Here is a 21,567-nt window from a genome sequence, read left to right as displayed (position 1 = left end):
TACAGTTGTATTGTGTATTTGTATGCACTGCTGCAGTCAACTAGGGCTAGAACAAGCTTGTAATTAAACCCTGCTCTGGCTGCCCCTGCCTCTCAGAGCTCTTGTTTAGTCATCCTAAATAAACAGCAGTTCTGTTTTACCAATATTGTGCTTGTTTCTTCTAATCAGGTGCCCCCTTCTCTTCCCACTAGTGTTTAAACTATGCAGCAGCTCAAGTCAAGGGGCCGGAAATGCAGAGACTAGCATGGTTCCCACAGCAGGGGCTGGTAACTGACTAGAGATTAGGCCGGGTGCAATCGTTGTGGCTGCTGATATTCTACCTGCTGCACTGACTGCTTTATATTTCTATCCAAACACTCCCCTTCACAGTTTTCTACGTACCCAGCCTGCACCCCATAGCCTCTGTTAACCATCCCTTCCCAAAACAGCCATGTGCTATGGGACAGCTTTATTCTTTCCAACAGGGCTGCTATTTACAGCATATGATATTAGATACAGCCAGAGACCGAGGGATCTTACCCTCAACAAGGACCAGCAATGGTTTCATTTGACAGTCAAGCTCTGTACAAACTGGGATACTTGGTCAATCCAGTTCTTCCCTGAGGGAGGTCTGCTTTCACCTGCATCACCCCCCTCCTCTGCCCTTCCCTTGCAGGAGGCAGTGGCTAGCTGCCAGGCCAGCCATTCAAGGGGAGGTACTCAAGCCCCTGTGTTCCCTTCAAGAGACAAGCCTGAACGCTGCTGCTGGGGCTGGAGAGGAGAAACCCTCTTTCAGCAGTGGTCACTGGGGGGATAGGTGTACCTGCCTATCAGTCTGTGACAGTATAAAAAGGTAACCTAGCCCCTGTGTGAGAAAACTCTCACTCAGGCAGGCATGAGCCAGAGTCCAGCCTTGGGCAGAGGGGAGAGCAGCTATGGGCACTAGCTCCTTCTGGTGCTTCCACCTCACCTCAGCTGCAGCACCCTGGCTTCTGTTTAAATAGGCATAGCAGCAATTCTTCATGCCGGTGACTGGGGCAGAGCTAGCTCTCCACCGCAGCCCTCTTTTTAAAACTGTTTCCAGGGATAAGCCCTTCGAAGGCCAGACATCCCTGCCTGAGAAGAAACGCTGTGGAAGGGTTTGGTGTGTTTCACTAAGGGTTCCTGCCCAGCTGCTTCATGGTTTGTTAGGCACTGAAGTTAGTGGAAGGCCATTAAACAAAGGCTACCCCTGCAGCCCTTCCCTCTGGGGCTGAAGCATAGTGCAGCGAGGACCTAATCTCAGCATGGAATGACACCAGCTCAGGAACTAGAGCTTCCTCCAGTGGCTGCCTTGCCATGAAGTCACTTAGGGTGAGTGCTGCACCGACTGCCTAGCACTGGCAGCACAAGCATGCGACTGCAGTGATCTCCATCACAGCTGGAACCCATGACCAAAGGAGTGTGGCTGGGCCAAGCCAGCCCAGCAAGAGCAGGAACAGTGGGTAAACATGGGACAGCTTCAGGGGAAATCCTACCACACCCAGCAGGTGATGGGCTACAGACAGAGAGACACACAGCACTCACCCCCAGAAGGCACACTCAGAGGTGAGCAGCCTAGCATGACTAACACAAGGACAGCAGCAGCTCAGGCATGTCACTAGAGACCAGAGATGGCCCACAATAGGCCATCAGGGAGCCAGCTATACTCAGGGAGGATGCTGGCAACATTGGTCAGAACCACAAAATAAACATTTGTGAAATAGAAAATTGATATCAATGTCCCAGAGCAGTGTAGCGCTGAAGGCCTGGATGCTGGATGATGCGAGGTGGCCAGCACAGATACCCATCAGCATCATCATACCAACTGCAGCTGCCTTTCCATCAGTCCTGGGCTAGAATGCCATGGAGTATGCAGAGCAGCCTGGAACACTTGCCTAGTAGATCCAAGTGCCTCTGTAGCACTCTGACACTGGAACCTGCCCTTCACTGCTGCACGGAGTGCCCATTCCCAGGGTGCCCAGGCTGGGGCTGATAAAATCCAAATTCTGTTTGAAACCTCCACCTCTATTCCCAACACCACTGAGGACATGAGCAGAAAGGACCCAGTCCCAGGGTTCTTGTTGGGTCCATCTCCCCTGGGCACAGGGCGACTGGTCCAGCCGAGTGCTTGTAGATGCTAGCACGAGCCATGTGGGTGCAGAGTTCCGCTCCCCCTCTTGACCACAAGGATGCCACTACTGGCGCTTGGCTTTATACGGACGGGAGCGTTTCCGGCGATCCGGCTTCCTCTGCTTGTGGAGACGCCCAATGCTGACTCCTTGGCGTCTGCGGACAGAGATGTTCTGCTCCACAAGGCTGGCCAGCATTCCTGCAAGGGAGAGCAGACACACTGGAGAACTGGCTCAGAAGTCTCTCAGCCACCTTCCACGGTGGAACGTAGACACCTGACACCACATTGTCCCTAGTGAGTTCATCTAACCCCTTACATAACAGCCCCAGCCCAGTTTTAGGATTCCTATACCAGCAGCTTAATCTTGACCCTTTCTAAGCTGGAGACCCTGGACACTGGCTTCCCAGTTCATTCTAGGACAGAAAGTCCTCAGGTACCAGAGCAAAAGGCCCATGCTTTCCAGGGAGGTGTAGGAATGTCAGCCTCCATGCTTGCTCCCTTGCTCAGGGCCTTTCTCCTGCCAAGAGACCATGAGTTAGTCTCGAGTGGACCTTTCAATGTGGCAGCAGTGTGATAGGATCCCCAGCAGAAGCAGCTGATGTGCTCCAGTGAAGTGCGACAACAGGGCAACCCCTCAGCAACTCCCTGTCTTCAGACAGGCAAGTGGGCATGCCACTTCCAAGGGGTTGTGAAACCAAGCAGCTCCAAACCTCCCCACACCCGCATTGCAAGGAAGCAGCCAGCCTCACCTTCCTGAGCCAGCATGGAGATAAAGGTGCAGATGAACTCATCATAGTTGTGGGTTCTTCTCTGGTCATCTATCTGCAAAGAGGTGAAGGAAGAGAAAACTCAAGGTGAACAGCTACTTTCCCGGAGCAGTCAGCCAACAGAGCCCAGAACCTGAACCCATCCCTAGAGACAGGAGCCTGGGGTCAGCTCTTGGCTGGTTTGGGTTCTAAGCTAACACCCCAAACCCAGCTCGTGACTCCTGCCTGTATTGATGGGCTGAGACAGGAGGGATCAGGGAAAAACACAGTCAAGGTGGCTGTATCCAAGGAGTATCTAAAGGGGATTGTCAGGCAAGGAGAGATTTGCTCCAGTTCTATTTTGCAGACCTACACGGTAAGCCATGTGCCCTCAGGGAAGTGCAGTAGAGATCAAAACTAACTGAACGGGGAGGGTGGAGGAATTCTGCTACGCAGCCAGGCAGGTTTCAGCCTCAGTTCAGTTGCGCTGCTCACTCAGCATCCCCAAAGTTTTTTATGCCGCTCAGGCAGTTTGTTTGTCCTGACCAGACTTTGTCATCTTGGTCAGGAAGCCTTCCTAGCTGGAAGGAGAAGGGTGGCAGAGACCATTCCTTCCTCTCCCCAGGCCTTACCTAAAGAAGTCCTCTCTCTATATGCCAGTGCAAAGAGCATTTCACCTGGGGCTGTAGCTTGGTTTAGCCTCCTAAGGGACCCAAATAAGCAATCAGCCAGCGCACCTTGAATTTTTTCCTCTTCTCCACCTCCTCCTTCAGGCAGGCCTCATAGTTCACAATCTCAGCTTCCACGCACTTCAGCAGTGCCAGCAGCTCCTGGCAGAGCCAAGCAGAGAGAACATGACTCACCCTGTCCCTGCTGCAGCTCAGTGCCAGGGAGAATGTGCAGGGAAGACCTCCCGTAACGCCTGCTGCCACCACAGCCAAGCAGCCTCCCTAGATCAGTACAACCAGTGAACCAGGCACGCAGCTCCAAGCCACGTTGCCCCAAGCAGGGGGAAGTGCAGGCTTGGGAGCTGTTGACACAGCAAGGCGTGCAAATACCAAGCCCTGTCTTCCAACTAACGGAAAGGGCTCCTCTCACAAGCCACAGGGCTTTGCTGGACTGCAGCATTAGAAGCAGTCCTAAGGGATCGATGCAGTTCTCTTTAACTGCAATAGAGTTTGGGACTGCCAAGAGCCCAGGCAGTCAGCGTGGCGGATCTCGCATGGGAAGTCCCAGCACGTCAGGGTCTGAGGAGCAAGAGCACAGCACAGGTGCCAGGATGGCGCAAGGCACTGGCAACAGCACAGACAGCTCTTCACCTCTAGGAGGGGCAGTAAGCAGCCAACAGACACTTGGGCACTGTATGAAATCAGCTGGTGGACTTGGCCCAGTTCCTAGCGGACACGTGTCCCTGTGATGAAGCGAGTGGCAAAGCCTGGCCTGCCCTCCCATTCCCAGAGACGGACAGCGACACCTCAGGAGGTCAGGGTGCGGTAGCTGCACCGGTGCTGCTAGCTTGGGAGATAAACAGGCTCAGCGTCCACGGCTCGCAGGCCAGCACCTTTCACCAGTACCAATTTAAGGGATAAAGGTGGCAAGGCTGGTGGACTGAAAGACTGGGGTTAAAGCACAGGCAGGAGCTTCCACAGAGACCAAACTGCAAGGAGCAGGCTGCAAAGAAACCTGACTCCTGGCACACAATGGTTACTCCAATGACTGCACTTGCTACCTGCCCGCAGAAACCAGCTCCTGAGGCCTCTGGCAGAGAGGCTGTGCCCCCAGCCGGTAAAGCAGGCTCCATGGATCTGCTGCCTCGCTCAGAGCAGAATTGGCAGGACACTCACTTTGGGAGAATACTTCTCCCCGCAAGGGTGATCGCTGGGCCTGCAGAGAGCAATCTTCTCTTTGCTGTCACTTGGCTCGCTTGCCTCCTTCTCGTCCACTCTGACAGCAGATTGGGCCTCTTCTCTTTGCTTGCTGGAGAGAGGGGAGCTTTTCCCATCGTCTGGGCACACCAGGAAAGAAAGAGTTAGGTACCATGGCCATGTGCTAACACCTGCTCCCTGCGCCAAGGGACATGCTGCCCCCCACCTCGGCATCCAGATAGAAGCAACATTCCATCCCTTCCTGGTCATCTGAGGGCCCAGCATCCTGCCCTCTCACCTACGGCAGAACCGAGGTCTTTCACTTCAGCCTACAGCCATGGGAGAGCCCTGGGTCCCTCATCTCCCACTCAGAATGACTGTGGTCCTCCCCACCACCTACCTGTGATGGCAAGAGGGCAAAACACCCCTTCCTCGGTGAGGCACAGCAGGCCGGTGCTGATGATGGGCCCCAGGTCCCTCACAGCCCGGTTGTACCGCATGCAGTCCACGCGCAGCAGGCTGTCCTCCTCCCCAAAGAGCACCTTGGAGATGTGGGAGGTGACGGGGCTGGAGGGCCGGGTAGGGTTAGCCGAACGGATGGGGGAGCGCAGCGGGGAGTTGAAGGCGCTGCCGATCTCTGAGGCAGTGTCCGTGCTCTCGTTGCTGGGTGTGGGGGAGGGCTGTGAATGGGCAACCACAGCTACGGTGGCACCCCCACTCCCAGTCTTGATGGAGAGGGGGATGGAAAGGTCCTTCTGGGACTCCTTGAGTTTCTCCGCCAGAACGTTGATGGTGTTAGGCTGGAGGACTGAGAGCTGGCTGTCTGCTGCCCCGGCCACAAGCTCCTGCTTCCCCTGCCCCTTCCTCTTATACCTGCCCAAGGACACAGAATAGGAGATCAAGCACACATAGCAAGGAGAAGCGACAGGCGGCACCAGGTCCGGCATCCCAACAGCTGGGAACAGCCGACATGTTACAGCCCCAGCACTCACAGGCAATTAGCTAGGACACAGAATACAGAAGCAATGCTTGAAGCACCTCCAGGAGTTCACATCACTCCGAGCCCCGTCCAGTGGAACATGGCAAGCTGGGGAAATGGAGGAAACATCACCGCTCACATGACTGGAAAGGTCATTAAGTGCTTTGCCCCGCACAGCTGAGGGCTTCCTAAAGACAGACTGATCAGCTCAGCTTTCAGACTCTAAAGCGTCCGACATGGGAACAGGAGTGTTAGCAGCTCAGGGTAGGGACCTACTCAGCACTCAGCGCTCTACAAACAACGACAGCGGCAGTGTGGACTCACACACAGAAGGCCTAGTCTACACTAGGAAAGTAGGTTGGTCTAACTATGTGAAAATCCACACCCCGGGCGACGCAGTTAAACCAACTAACCCCCAGCGTAGCCAGAGTTAGGTTGACGGGAGAACCTCTCCCATCAATGTAGGTAGTGTCTACACTGAAGCTCTATTTTAAGCGTAGACAAGGCCAGAATCTGTTTTTTCACTTTCCCGCTCCAGGGAGGCATCACTGATTCTGCAATGCAATGGGCCGGTCACAATGTCATTCCGTCTCATTTACAGCGTCACCGGTTTGGAACTCACCATAAGCCATTTCCACCATGCAAATAACACTTCGCACTTCTCTGCTCCCTTCCCTCTGAGGATCTCAAATGCCTCCACAAATCATGGATTTAGCCTCCCAACACCTTTCAAAGCCATCATCCGGATTTCATGGATGGGGCCCAACGCAAAGCTTTCAAAGCCATCGACGAATTCGGAGTGCTCACCTTGTCACCCCAAAGGGCCCAATTCTCAGAGTGGCTGGACACCTGCACTTGTCGCTGACATCAATGGGAGCTCTGGGGGCCTGAGGGAGACAGGCTCCGGACAGCCTGACAGCTCCGGCTCCGGGATCCGGATTCAGAATGGGAGCGTTTCATACCCCAATGCCCAGTGGGTAAGTGACTCTACAAGATGAAGGGCAACGGGGAGCCAGGGCTCAGGTGCCTCCAGTTGTGCACCCAAAATTAGTTGAGCCTTGAAAATTTGTATGTAAGCCCCAGGCAAGATCATCCTTCCCCTATACATTCCTGAAACTGATCATCGTTCAAGCACAGCACTGGCCTCCTTTACAGCCAAGTAAGAGCGCTAGTCCCCACCCTGCCACGATCCCCCGCCACAGTGCCCCAGGAGCACAGCACGCTGCAGGAGGCTGGTATGAGCTGACTCAGTGAGGCACACTTGGAGATAACCCCCAGCAAGGTGTGGTTTAAGCACAGACTAGATGAAGAGATCAACTGACCGGGGCTGGATGAATATCCCGCAGGGCCTCTTTCGCAAGCCAGTCTGTGCTCAGGACAGCCCCGCTGCAAGCACTCCATCTGCCAGGGCTGCCTTCGCACCCAGCCAACACAGGAGATCTTGGTTGGCTGGAGCGACTGGTCATCTACCTGGTGAAACACTTCCCTAGGGCATCCTCCGCCTCACTTGTCTGCACTAGAGAACTCAAGGTTGGGGGGGCCGGGGGGGGGAGTTCGCCCCCTGCTGGTGGCACGCTCTGCTTAAGCAAAAGCAAGGTCTTACGCTCCCAGCAGCCTGAGATCTCAGCTCCATCCATTACCTGATGGCAGGGGCAGTGTTACAAACTTCCTCCTCCTCCTCCTCATCATAGTCATCCTCATCATCGGAGTAGTGCTGGCGGACCGGAACCCGGCTACGGCCCACGCCCGCTGCAAGGTCCTCCTCTTCCTGCAAAACACACCCGTTCGCTGCCTGAAGGGCCCATCCTGGGCAGGGGATCACATGCAGTCAGCCCTCCTTGGAAATGGGGCAAAGACATTTCAACGCAGGCCTGAGGCTGGCTGCGCCACATCCCTAACCGCAGCCCAGGGGTAGCCCCTTTCTCGGGGAAGGAATTCAGAGATTCGCTCCTGGGCTCTCACCCCCTCCCCCTATGCTGACCAGAATCGCCCTGGGGCTCTTCAAGGTCCAGCCGAACATGATCTCAACATAGAACTGAACCCATCAAAGCTCAGGACCAAAGATCCCAGGGCTCAGTGCTTTGGCCTCCATTTCCCCACAGAAACAAGGTGTAACAAACGTGCCTAGAGCATAGTTTATCTGGTCATGTAAATCCAGAACAGGCTAAAAACCCAGAAATGCATCCCCAGAGGGGACAGCGTAAGAGATACCTTTTAACAGATCAGTGGAAACAGAGCGCCCAACTCCATTTGTGTCTTGTTCTCTCTGGTGTATACAACCTGCTTTGCCTGTATTCATTCGTAAGGAACTGTGGAAGTGTTATAGACCTCCAGACAGACCTGGGGCTCTGTGGAACCTCACCCTGGACTCTGGTGGAGTCAGCTGCTGGATCCAGAGGGGTAGAAAGTTTCCCCAAGACTTCATTCATGAAGCTTAAGAGGCACAGCCTAGAAAACTGGCTTACTCTGGCCTGCAGCCCCCAATTGGAAGAAAGGCCAGGCCTCACGTACCTGCATGGGCGACTTGGCATAGTTGTGGTTATCCAAGAAGGCTGGGAGTCTCTGCACAATGGGATTGGGGTTTGCGGGAGCCCCGTTGATGCAGCTCCCAGATGGCTTTGCTACCAGTTTGGATTTGTTGGGCAGGCTCTGTGCGGAGGCAGGGTGGCCCTGGCTGGTAGAGTCCTCAGTGCTCTCTGTAACACATACACCCTATATCAAAGAAAAGCTTTTCCCGACGGACTTGAGCTCCTTTGATTCTAGATGCTCTGCTTCACCTCTTTCCTGCCCCACAACAACAGTTGAGCTTTTGTGCCCCTCTCCAGCCCAATATTCTGCCAAAAGCAATAAGAAGCATGGTGTAAGTTCTGCCTTTCTCAAATTCTGTAGTTGCATCCCTACCAGCAGCAGGGCATCGGCCAGCAAATGCTGAATCCAGGCCTGGGGGGTATAGACCAGAGTAAATCCATGCCCCGAGGCCCTGGGACAGCATGCGCAGCTGTATTTAGGAGCAGAACAATGAAGGCCAAGCCAGCACTGCTCCTCCCTATTCCACGGAGGGACCCAGTACTCCAGAGTCAAGTTATCTAGCCACAGCTGGGTGCCTTTGTGCCAGGACTATCATCCCGGCAGAGCGAGTCCCATACCTGGGTGCGAGCTCTCCGGGGCCAGCTGCGCTCTGCTCGTCTCCAGTGCCAGACAGGCCTTGCTGCTGGCTGGCTTGGACTCCTCAGCCGGCTGAGACTCCTGGGACTTTTGGGTCTGAATCAGCTCCGGCTGAGTTACCCGGATAAGCTTGAAAGCAAAAGACAATCCGCACCTGACTGTTGAACCAGATGCTTCTCAGGACCAGTCACGCAAGTCACAGGGCTAAGGGAGGGAAGCAGATGAACCCGCACTGCTGAGCCAAATTCCCAGCACCCATGTGCAGCCAGGAAAGGAAGTAGAATCAGCTGGCCGCTTGCCCTGCTGGAACACCACCAGGTTAGAAGTGATGACCATGGGGCTAAATGGTCAATAGAGCAAACCCTGGGAAGTGCAGGGCAAGGCACTGAAAGCCTATGCAGGGAAAGCAGCCACATGGGACTACACTGAGCTCAGCTACAGGATGGAGGCATAGAGCATGGTACCTACCACGGGCAAGGGGTGACTGAAGGTGCTCCTCCCACATGTCCTAGGAGCCAAGCTGCCCACAGGCTGGAGTGAGAGAGAAAGCAGGACCGGGCAGTGCCTCAAGAAGCCAGAAATTACAGGCTGATGGCAAACCCAGCTCATTTGTTCAGCTGGCTCACCCATTCCTACCTGCTGCAGGGCCTCCAGTACAGTCTGCCTGTTCATCTTCAGGATGTGCAGCTTAGATTCGTATTTCATCCTCCGGTCGGGCACCACCGCCATCAGGTTGAAACGGATGTCATGGTACGGCTCCCTGAGGCAAACCACACCCAGCACGTTAGTCTTGGCTCAGCCAGAGGAAGGAGCTGCCCCAACAAACTGCTGATGGGCATTTGGATGCCACCAGCATGCAACAGCAGATCCCAGACAGCAATGCAGGTTAAACCAATATACTCATAGTCCACACAGCATTCCATGAGGCAACTAGAACAGCTTCACAGCATCCAGAAGAACAGCGGGCGGTTAACTTTATCACAGTGTGAGAAGAGACACAGCCATGCACATTACGTGACTTTTATGCCACATGCCTCAGACCTTCCTCCATTTGTGCTCCCCTATAAATGAGGCACAAGGAACCCAACTGGACGAGCAGGGCTCCAACTGTGTTGCTAGCTGGGTAGGAGATTCCTTAACATACAGCCCTGCCAATTGGTTGTCAGTGAGTGTTTGGGAACAAATTGATGATTTCAAGTCAGATAAGTCACAGGTTACCTCATCTGTGCTTCACAACATGGCCCCTGCTAACCTGCCCCAGCAGGTACATCCTCACTGCACTGCAGGGGTGGGAGCCTGGGGCTGTTACTTTCAGAGGGCCAGCTGCGGGGCAATCAAAACTCAGCTTGTACGGAGGACAAAACCCTACCAAATTTTGACCACCACAGTTTGGGTCACAAAAGTTGTGACTAGGAGGAAGGGACATTCTTACACTTGGGAGTAAGGTTCATTGCCTGCCTCTCCTATTGATTTCTAGTATGACTTTTAGCCAAATCACTTCACCTCTCTGCACTACTGCGGTTCCCCTCCTGAAAGCGGAGACCCCCCTTCCCTCCACCCCAAGGTGCTGGGGAGTGTCAGACACTACCCTGAGCGGAATCATGTAAGGCCCAAGGTAGGTAGTTACAAAGCCATAACAATTCATCCAAGCAGCAGCACATTGGGAAGAGTGTAAAGCACTCATGCTGCATGGTGGCACAGCGCACGCATGGGCTACTGCGGAATCCGTGAGGTTTGGGTTACTTGGTCCCACCTCCTGAGCCACACAGCAGCCAGGGCACTCCTTCGTTAGCCCAGAGGTCTCTCCTAAGGCAGATGGCAATGGAGGGAAGGCCAGCCTCCATTCATTCTTGCCACAGACACTTCTGGGAGAAGAGTGGTTTCTTGTTCCCAGGATGGGCATCAGAACATTCACTTCAGGGGTCCCTCATTCACAAGGAGGCGCTCTGACATCACATCACAGACAATCATTGTCTGTCCTACAGCAGTCAGGGACAATGAGCCCGCCAGGACATTCCCACACATGGAAACCCAGTGGCTGCTAAACAACTTTCTGAGTAATCGAGAGCATAAGTTACACAGACCCTCGTGCTGGGCCCTCACGCTGCAGCATTTGTGGGTGCTCTGAGATCACAGCTGGGCCCCTCTGCAAGCTTCCTAAGAGGCCCAATTCAATAACAACAGGGTCAAGCAAAAGGCACCTAACTGGTCTCCATTGTTGCTATGACTAGGGATCTGTGCAAGTGAAGATCCACTGTTACCATCCCTTCTCCTGCATTCTGATTGGCTGCAGCGCTATTCGGAGAAATGTGATGTTGCAATGAGAGAACAATTTCCCTGCCTCTTCAGACAACTAGTCAGATTGCAGAAGAGACAAAACGGGTTACACATGAGAAGCATCTCATGCTCCTACGGCGCTATCTGAGTAACCCTCTCTCCTCTACGTGGGGCCCAGTAATCCAGGTCTGAAAAGTTTGCTATTTGCTAAAATGCACCCCTGAGCTGTCACACTGTAAAACAAACACCAAGGTGTGTCGAGGGAAAGCCCACCCCCCGAGCTCATCTGGGCATTTACCCTGCTGTGGCCAGGCCAATTCGCTCCATGATCACTCTCCTGGCTTTGTCTGTCCACTCTTCATCCTCAGCCCAAGGTCCTGGGAAAACAAGAGAAAGCACGTCAGTAAAGCAGGCCAAGATCCCCAACTCAGACTGGGCCGGCACAGCAACTACGCTGCCTGGGTCCAGCAATTCACACAGATGAGTAGCATCTTCTGAATAGTCCATTCCATCAGCAAGTCATGCCAGGAACAGGGACCCACTCCCGTCTCTAAGACTATATCAATCCTGTCTTGGGCTCACTTTACCCAGTCTATGCAACAGGGCTCGATTCTGCTGCATACGGCTATATACAACGCATCATCTCCTGCTCTGCCCTCCCACAACAGTTGGGTCTGGGATTTGTATGGGTGAACCAGAGACGCAAACAAGACACACACAGAATATGCTTGCCATTCACAGGATAGATTGCACACTGGTCCTTCCGCCAGGAGATTCCCTCCCTTGAAACCTTGGTCTAGCTGAAGAGTGCAGAGGTAGTTATGATTTCCTGAATGGGAACAAGTCTGGAGTCAAAAAGCCCAAAGCTTGACCCATTGAAAGGAAATAGATTTAGATCCTCACAACATAAGAACAGACATACTGAGTCAGATCAAAGGTCCATCTAGCCCAGTATCCTGTCTTCCGACAGTGGCCAGGTTCCCCAGAGGGAATGAACAGAACAGGTAATCATCAAGTGATCCATCCCCTGTTGCCCATTCCCAGCTTCTCCAAACAAAGGCTAGGGACACCATCCTTGCCCGTCCTGGCTAATAGCCTTTGATGAACTTATCCTCCATGAACGTATCTAGTTCTTTTTTGAACCCTGTTACAGTCTTGGCCTTCACAACATCATCTTCACAATTCTGCGTTGTTCGAAGAAATACCTTCCTTTTGTTTGTTTTAAACCTGCTGCCTATTAATTTCATTTGGTAACCCCTAGTTCTTGTGTTACGAGAAGGAGTAATAACACTTCCTTATTTACTTTCTCCACACCAGTCATGATTTTATAGACCTCTATTGTATCCCTCCCCCCCCTAGTCGTCTCTTTTTCAAGCTGAAAAGTCTCTGTCTTATTAATCTCTCCTCACATGGAAGTTGTTCCATACCCCTAATCATTTTTGTTGCCCTTTTCTGAACTTTTTTCCAATTGCAATATCATCTCTTTTTTGAGATGGGGCAACCACATCTGCAAGCAGTATTCAAGATGGGGGCATACCAGGGGTTGATATGGAGGCAATATGATATTTTCTGTCTTCTTATCTAACACTTTCTTAATGATTCCCAACATTCTGTTAGCTTTTTTGACTGCTGGGGCACATTGAGTGGATGTTTTCCAAGAACTATCCACAATGACTCCAAGATCTCTCTCGAGTGGTAACAGCTAATTTAGAGCCCACCATTTTATATGTATAGTTGTCATTATGTTTTTCAATGTGCATTACTTTGCATTTATCAACACTGAATTTCATCTGCCATTTTGTTGCCCAGTCACCCAGTTTTGTGGGATCCCTTCGTAACTTTTCACAGTCTGCTTTGGACTTAATTATCTTGAGTAGTTTTGTATCATCTGCAAATTTTGCTATTTCACTGATTACCCTTTTCCAGATCATTGAGGAATACATTGAATAGGACTGGTCCCGGGGCCAGACAGAGATGCCCATCGGGAAGGTCAATTCAATGAGCCTAACGAGATGTCAGGTGTGATGCAAGTGGTCACTGCATGTGCTCCAGTAAACCAAAGAAACATAAACAGCAAGTGTCACGTCCTAACGTCACACACAGGCAAGGTCTTTTCTAGACATCCCTGTGGCTGTGGGTGCTGCGGCTTCTTACCATGGTCGATGGGATAGACCTTCAGCCCGTCCAGCTCAAAGAGCCGCCCTTTGATGGGAACATAACTGACGAAGTGAAAAGCCTCCATGGTCCGCACAGCGCTGATTCCATTCTGCTTTTCCGGCAGGTGCCGGGGTTCTGGCCTGCAAAGGCAACACATCCGAGAGGTCAGTGCAGCAGCAACCACCCTTCCCTCAGGGAGCAGAGCTGCTGGGGACATCCACACTCACCTGGCATGGCTGTTATGGGCCTTGGCCAGCTCCGGAGCATTCCCAATGGCATAGCCTTTACTCTGCAAAAAGCAAAGGGAGACTATAAAAATCACTGAGGTGGAGGGACGCGATAGCTGGAATCCCTCAACTCAGCACCTCTAGTCCATGTCTCTGGAAACGCCTCCCTCATCTATGGGCATCTCATTAACAGATTTACACAGGGCTTTACAAGAATGGATCATACCCTGGAGAGACAAACCCAAGGTAAAGACACAGTACCAGTTCCAGAGTAGGCGGCCAAGGGCATTACTGTGGGGAAGGAAGGAGGAAGTATTTGAAGAGGTGGGTGCTGGCTAAAGAGGGTATGGAGAATATTGCAGACCTAGGGGACAGCACAGAGCTAGGCAAGAGCAAAGGAGATAGACTAAAGGGTGAAGTAAGGAGAAAGGATTAGGAAGAACGTAACAACAAGTGGGGAGGAATGAGACAAGAAGCTTGGGTGAGGGCATGACTATCTAAGGAGCCATCCCTTTACAAAAACCTCACAGGAAAGGAGCAGGATCCCCATAGCAAGGCGCAGCCCTCAGATGCTCCCCCAAAGCCCCACCGCCCCAGGCCACCCCATACCTCTGGGCTGAACCCCTTGGTGAAATCCTTCATGCGACTCAGCGTCAGCCCCAGGTCTACATTGCTGCAGTTCAGGAGGACACTCAACAGGGCATGGGTGGCACAGGAATTGGGAATCAGCTACAGGGCAAATAGACCAAGTTAAACAACAGAAACAGGATGATACTTCAGCATCACCACCTGGGAGTTACCCAGCACCCTGCAGTAGCCGGTGCCAAAAAATAGCACAACAGCTGCCTGGAGCACTACTGACCAACACAACCCCTGTCCCGGTCAGTGTCTCCAGGTCAGTCACACCATACCCCTCTGAGCAGCTGTTCACAGCAAAGGCCAGACCTGGTGCAGATTGACTGGACCTCTGCTGTAACAGCTGACTTGGATTCTCTCAACCCCTCCAGCCTGCTGCAAGGTCCTGGAGCAGACAAGGGAAGAAGCTAGACATACAGCCATTTATTAAAGTCTACAGAAAACATGACACCATGGGAGAATGCAGTTCCAGAACATTTGGGGGCTGGAGTTGCACTTGTTCAAGCTTCCTTCTTCCAAAATGCTGTGACACCCCCCCCGATTCACCTCCAAACACATCAGTCAATGCTCTGCAAGACCACAGTGCTGGCTAAACTCCTGATCCCTTTCTCCAGGGCAGGCTGCATGCCTTGTGCACAGCATTCTGGGCTCCGAAGAGACGCCATAGCCCTTAGTAAGTCCTTCAGCCTTTCCTAACAGCCATGTGTTAAGGAGTGATCCAGGGAAAGTGTTAGTTTCACATATCCCCACTGTCCAGGACTCCCAAATCTCCCAATCTCTGTTGTTCGGTCCCCATTCCCAACTGCCCCTCAGATAGCTGATGCCTTCATTATGTCCCAAAATACACCTGGGTGACTAACATAAAAACCAAACACAAGTTGGGACAAGGACTAGTGATCAGCGATAGGCTAAGTGTACCGTCCCCACAGAACCATGCTTTCTACCAACTGGGGTAACTACTATATACCTATTGACCATTCCTTCCAAAGTCTTCCACATTTTGGGTAGCTACAGATTATACCACTTTATGAAAGCTTCCTCACTGCCCACTCACCCCCAGCGGGGTCCTGAGAGACACCTCGCCCTCCACTCCCAGCCAACCTACCTGATGAGCAAAGAACATATTATTGACAATGTCATCGTCAATCACCGATGTCTCATCCACCAGGGTGGAGACCTTCCGGCGGGACCGGCGCTCTTCGATCCATTTGAAGAGGAAGATGAACCCATACACTGGGCTGGCAGGGAAAGAAATGCAATGGGGGTGGAGTTAGCAGCTGAGCCAGTTTAGAAGGGTTTCCAGCAACATGAACTGTGCCGCTCCAGTCAGTCAAGCACCAGAGGCGTTTTCAGGCTAAACCACAATTTGTGGGGGGAAAAAAGGAGAGGCATTAAAGCCAACCTCCATCCTACTGGGAAGTGCCACCGCTGTCCTTGTTCCCCACACTCCAGCTGATTATCATAGACTCATAGAATATCAGGGTTGGAAGGGACCTCAGGAGGTCATCTAGTCCAACCCCCTGCTCAAAAGCAGGACCAATCCCCAATTAAATCATCCTAGTCTGATACTCAAGCCAGGCATCTCAGAAAGCACCCAAGTCTGTAATCTTTGTGATTTAATGGAAACCCACAGTACAGTAATAAGGAGACCCTATGGAGTGGGGAAGTTACACACTCTCCGGGGAATCAGAGAATCATAGAATATCAGGGTTGGAAGAGACCTCAGGAGGTCATCTAGTCCAACCCCCTGCTCAAAGCAGGAGAGGGATGCCTCGCAGTGTCCCGCAGTGTAGTCGGGTCGTCATCAGATGACCCAGTATTTCACACTGTTCTACACTAGGTTTGCATTGTAATGTTTTTGTGCAGGGTGTGGCATTAGCTTCATGGGAGCGCCCTGGTGGCTCACTCTTAGATGCTTTACTGACTTTAGGTGACTTTATTTCTAACCATCAAGCCACCGTTTGCAGATTTGAAATTGCCTCTGCCAGTAGAGAAGACAAAGAATACTAAAGTCCTGAAATCCATCCCCTGTGACACTGCAGGATCTTTCTCTATACATACTGTTATTCTGGTACCAGCCTGGAGTCCCCATTCCACAGCACTGCCATGGGTTAACTCACTCCTCCTCCTTCCACGTCCTCCTGACCAAGCAGGAAGACTGATCACACATCCTACCTCCCAAGTCTGACCAAATACTTTTGAGAACTTCTCTGTTAAGTGTCTAGGACATGAACCGCTGTAGAAATCCGATAGTGACAAGCAGGCCCTTCAGAACTGCTCGAGGGGAACTCCCAGACTCTCAGGGCATGTCTACAGGTGGACTACGGGGATGTGATTCCTAAAACACACTAACATCTGGTGCGAACTAAAAGCTCCCTAGTACATATTAACTTCATACTGAACAGCACTGCATTAATGTGAAACAGGTAACTTTTAGTGCGCAGTAGGGTCTACAAAACCAATTAATGCCAACATATCAGTGCCTTTAGAAATCACACCCCCATGGTCTGTGTTACTACTCTGTGTAGACGTGCCCTGAGAAGTTTTTGCTTGATTAAATCTACTTCAGCAAGTCATGCTGCTGAATCAGTAACTTACCCCTGGCATTTGCTTTGTAGATCATAGATCTCCTCAACCTGCACCCCTTTAACTCCTACAAAAAATGAGAGCAGGAATCAGTGTGACGAGACCAGCAGAAGGGAGCCAGAGCCCATGTCAGAGATGAAACCAATCTTGCAGAAAAGCTCTTGTACTCACCAAAATCCTCTACTAACAGGGTGAAGAGACCTGAAGAGGAACAAAACAGAGAGATTACTTCTGGCTGAGAAGTTCATGCGGCTACATAGAAGGCAGACAGAAAATCTTCTGCCCCTTACCTCTGACTAGTGCTGTAGGGCTCCCATGGCAAATTTTGAAGGAAACTATAAGTTTGGAACTGTAATAAAATGCACCATAACAAGCCTTAATTGTTTTCACTACAACTTTCCTCCTGACCTAGACACTGCCCCTTAGTTCTTACCTGAGTGGCTTCCTGGCTCATGCTGCCTGAATAGAGATTTTTAAAATATCTGGGGTTTAGCATTTTTAGGAGACCTTCTTCCCCACCTGATCTTCCTGCTCAGCCCTGGTGGTGGAGAGGGCACCTACATGTCAAGGTATTGACCCACTACTGCCACCAAACTATCTAGGAAGTAATATGATTCCATCATGGTAGGAGCCTCCCAAGCATTTAAAAAGAGAAATCATCTCTCTCTCTAGGAGTTTAATTCATTTATAGGATATTTTATTTATTTATATTTGTATGAAAATAGAAGAATAACTTATTACGGGAAAGCTAGGTCAAAGAAATGAGTTTGCCAGTTAAATCCGAGAGCTATGAGACGTGTCTTCATTCTTATATCTTGTGGGAATGAGTACCATAGGCTAGGTCCAGCTGCTAGAAAACTTGTTTCCCACGTGTACAAGATGAGAGACTATATCCTGGAATTCCATGACACCAAGACTATGGGGTATGGTAAACAGCCAATCAAACATGAGTTGCCAGTGTGATGCTGTAGCTAAGGAGGCTAACGTGAACCTCAGGTGTTTAAGCAGGGGGAATATGAAGTAGATGTAGGGAGGTGTTACTGCATCTCTATATGACATCAAAGAGACCATTCATGGACTACTATGTTCTGTTCTGGTGTCCATACTTTAAAAGGATGTTGAAAAACTGGAAAGAATTCAGAGAAGAACTACAAGAACGATTCAAGGACCAAAAAGTAATAGAACTGTAGTACATACATTAATACGATGTCCTAGCCTAATAAAAGGATTCTCTCCTTGAAACCACAAGAGATAAAAGTTATGGCATATCAACTATAACAAAGCTCATCTGAGCACACAATATAAAAGATGAACTCCACACCACAGCCTCAGGTTTATTTGCAGGGCAATATTTGCATGTCTCTGTCCAACAACAGGACAGGACAGGAGCCAGGACTTAGGGGGTCTTTGGTCTATATATAAACAGCGCTCAGGGCTGCAGACACAACTATAAGAACAAAACTGAGCTAAGAATTCCCCAGTTTCTGTAACTCAGCCCTGAGGAACGCAAGCCCTGGAGCACACGGGGAGGCCTTTCTCCTCATAGACTCTAAGGGCTAGTCTACATTGGCAGAGCTTTAATGGGTCTTTTGCAGTCGCAGCGCAGTGCTGAGAGAGAGCTCTCCCAGAGCTCTAAAAAAAAACACCTCCACGAGGGGCGTAGCTCCCAGCGCTGGGGCACTGTTTACACTGGCACTTTACAGCGCTTCAATTTGCTGAGCTCAGGGGGGTGTTTTTTCACACCCCTGAGTGAGTAAGTTACAGTGCTGGTAACTGCCAGTGTAGACAAGCCCTAAGAGTATGTCTACACTGCAGCTGGGCAGGGTAATTCCCAGCTCAGCTAGACATACCCACACGGGCTAGCCAGTCGAGTACGTACCTAAAACCTCGAAGGGATTGTATTTAGGCAGCTAGCCCAAGCCGCCACTGGTGCTGCCGCAGTCACGCAGCAGTCTGAATTACACCTCCCAGCTGCAGTGTAGACGTACGCATAGAATTTACAGCCATAGCAGACCACCAAATCAGCTAGTCTGACCATCTTTTGTGCCACAACACTGGATACGTTACGTCTCCCAGGCTGTTCTTCAAGAACATGTAGTCCAATGCGAGGGCTCAATGTAGGCAGATGAGGCTAGTCTTGACTTCATACATTTTGCTTCTGATTTATCTGCACCCTCTAAAATCACTTTCATTTCACTTCATGCATTCAGCAGTTACTTCAGCATCCAGGGGCAGGAGCTTTTTAGATTAGAAGTTCTGAAGGGGAAGCTACCAGTACAGGGCACATAACTCAAAGCAAATGGCCTGAAGACCCCAAGTTCCCTCTCCATCTTCCCAAGAATCCTCAGTGGGGAGGAAGAATAGTGTTGAGTCACAGCAAAGTAATCATGCAGCTGATGCAATACGTGATGATGATAAATTGAAAGGATACCATCCCTTAGACCATGTCTACATGGACAATTATGCTGGCATAACTTTTGTCGCTCGGGGGTGTGAATAAACCACCCCCTGAGTGACATAAATTACACTGACCTAAGCGCTGGTATAATTTTATCACAACACAGAACAGTGGGGAATGCCCTCAGTGTTCGCAGCCTGACGGCTCGCTCATCCACCTACCGTCCTGAGCCACCTAAAGATGCCTGGATCAACTAAAAGTTAAAGTGACCGTTTCAGTACACTCCTGGGGTTTTGAATCCTGGTCCCACGCCAACCCTCCATTTCTGGGAGCCCATCTCGCAGCCTTGGCTCGGAGCTATTTTCTGGACCCCCCAGAGAGCTGGTCCTACCAGCTGGAGAGAGCTGGAGTCTACCAGCGACGCCCAGGGACGTGCACCAGCCTGCAACCTGCGGGTGGGAGGCCAGGACCTAGGGGCTAACCAGAGAGGGGCCCAGGCACTCGGGGGGCCTCGGCCCTTTTCTTTACCTGTCTGCCGGGCTCCTGCCCCGCCTGGGGGAAAGCTGCTCATCCCCCACCCCCTGCCCTTCGCCACCGGCCCTCCCCTTGGCGAGCCCCTCAAGCCCCCGCCCCCATGGATCCCCACGACCCCTGTGCTCCCCCCATAGTCCTGCCCGGCCCTCCCGCGCCTCACCGGGGTCGCTCTCCAGCTCCAACCAGCCCTTATTCATCGTCCCCCGGGCCGGGCCGCAGCCAGCGCCATGTCCAGCCCCTCCCCCCCTCCGCTGCCCGGACGTTCGGGCCCCACACGCCCATCCGCCTCCGGCCACGCCCCCCAGCCCTGTGCGTCATCGCGGCGCGACCCACGGCGCAGGCGTCCGGAGAGAGGAAGTGGGGGGAGATAAGTCCCGGCCGCGGCTGTCAGGCCGACGGCAGCGTGAGATAAGTCCCCGGGGTGCAGGGGCTTCGCCAGGCCCCCATCTCCGGGCGCATGGCGCTGGCGGCGGGTCCCCCACCGGGAGGCGCGGAGAAGGCGGGGGTCACCCCGCCAGCCCATGGTGTGGGTTCCCGGGGCCAGCCTGCCCCGGTCCATCCCCCCAGGAGCCCGATGTCCCGCTGCGCGGCGCGCTCGCCCCTTGCCCTGCGCCCGCACCTAGCTTCTGAAAATCGGGCCCTGGGAACGCGCAGGCTTCGGAGCGCGGTGCCCAGCAGCTCCCACCGCGGCGCTGACGGCCAGGGCTGGGCACGGCGCTTGCCAGTTTGCCATCCCAACCCCCGCCGCGTACCTGAATGGGAGCCCGGCCCTTCTGAAAATCGGGCCCCGATCTCCGCCGGGCAGACGGGGGCTGAGAACTGGAACCTGGGCGCTGGCAGGCGGTTAAAGCCGGGGGACGCTCATCGCTGCCCAGGCCACGAGAGGAGCATCTGACCTCGGGAGTATTGGCGAGGGAGCCGAGGAAAGAATAGAGACGGAGGGTGTTCCAAGAAAGCACCCATCTTTCAAACGACCACACGATGGCACCATCACCCCAGGGACAATTTAAAGGCTTGCTGTCAACCCCCTACAGCCCTGAGCACACCCGCCCTAGGACACCACCGGACCCTGAGCACACCCGCCCTACGACACCCGGAGACCCTGAGCACACCCGTTGTACAACACTAGGGGACTCTGAACACACCCGTTATACAACTAGGAAAAAGGTCAGGCCCACACGTTTATTGCACATCTTGGGGAAATGGCCTTTTCACTCTGTCGTTGCAGAAGTAGCCCATCACCAGCACAGACCTTGGAGCTAGAAGTTTAAAAGGATTTCTCTTTCAAAGTAAACTGGAAGAAGCCTGCTGTGAGAATAGCAGGTGCTGGGAGGACAGCAAGCCTTGCACTGGAGCAGTTGCTCGAGACAAACCCAGAGGAGACTTTGGAGGGATTAAAAAGCTAGGGGGAGCTTTACAAGAGTTGTGCTCAAAGGTGAGTGACAGCTCGGCCCAGGAGCCAATGCGGCAGGCAGGCAGTGCCTGGAGAGACCCATTCTGTGACCAGACTAGCTCTGAGAGCTGCCTCCCTCTATGGCCAAAGGCTCTGGTTACAGGGCTAATGTTGCTGGCAAACCCTGTGGCTCCTGGTTTCTTCAGGCTGCGTTTTCCCTGTGGCTCTATGATAAGTCAATTTCAATCAGTTTCTCGCAAGACTGAAAGTGCTGGCAGATCAGGGGAGTGTAAGCAGGTGCTAGGGAAGATTGCCTGCGTGCCAACTCTGCCAGTGCCCTCAGTGCCAGCCTGTAGCCCCCTGCTATTCCCGTCCTGGGCTCTACACTCAGCTCTGCCAATGCCCCTCCATCCCAACCTGTAGTCCCCCACCTATCCCAGGCTTCTCTTAAGCAGAAACAGCCTGTGGTTCTG

General features: G+C 52.4%; 1 protein-coding gene across 1 annotated transcript; it reads right to left on the bottom strand.

Annotated features, from left to right (window-relative positions):
- Nucleotides 1-237: 237 nt before the first annotated feature.
- BAP1 (BRCA1 associated deubiquitinase 1) lies at nucleotides 238-19,974 on the bottom strand. Its single transcript, XM_077823431.1, has 17 exons — nucleotides 19,862-19,974; nucleotides 16,941-16,970; nucleotides 16,782-16,836; nucleotides 15,289-15,421; nucleotides 14,157-14,276; nucleotides 13,548-13,609; nucleotides 13,318-13,460; nucleotides 11,462-11,540; nucleotides 9,523-9,646; nucleotides 8,868-9,015; nucleotides 8,233-8,417; nucleotides 7,362-7,489; nucleotides 5,143-5,615; nucleotides 4,722-4,882; nucleotides 3,615-3,707; nucleotides 2,881-2,953; nucleotides 238-2,329 (listed from the first exon to the last, which is right to left on the bottom strand). Exons 1-17 carry the CDS (start codon nucleotides 19,896-19,898, stop codon nucleotides 2,196-2,198), a joined length of 2,178 nt encoding a protein of 725 aa, XP_077679557.1. The 5' UTR covers nucleotides 19,899-19,974; the 3' UTR covers nucleotides 238-2,195.
- Between the last annotated feature and the right edge of the window lie 1,593 nt (nucleotides 19,975-21,567).

Source organism: Eretmochelys imbricata, chromosome 7, assembly GCF_965152235.1.
Source record: "Eretmochelys imbricata isolate rEreImb1 chromosome 7, rEreImb1.hap1, whole genome shotgun sequence".
Taxonomy (NCBI): domain Eukaryota; kingdom Metazoa; phylum Chordata; order Testudines; family Cheloniidae; genus Eretmochelys; species Eretmochelys imbricata.
Note: the sequence above shows the minus strand (reverse complement) of the source record. Positions and strands in the feature narration are given on the sequence as shown.

Excerpts from the sequence above, each read along its gene's own strand:
- BAP1 (XM_077823431.1), bottom strand. The coding sequence starts at position 19,898 with ATGAATAAGGGCTGGTTGGAGCTGGAGAGCGACCCCG. Across the intron at positions 16,971-19,861 it reads GGAGCTGGAGAGCGACCCCG|GTCTCTTCACCCTGTTAGTA; the intron begins GTGAGGCGCGGG and ends GTTCCTCTTCAG. Across the intron at positions 3,708-4,721 it reads GGGAGAAGTATTCTCCCAAA|GAGCTGCTGGCACTGCTGAA; the intron begins GTGAGTGTCCTG and ends TGGCTCTGCCAG.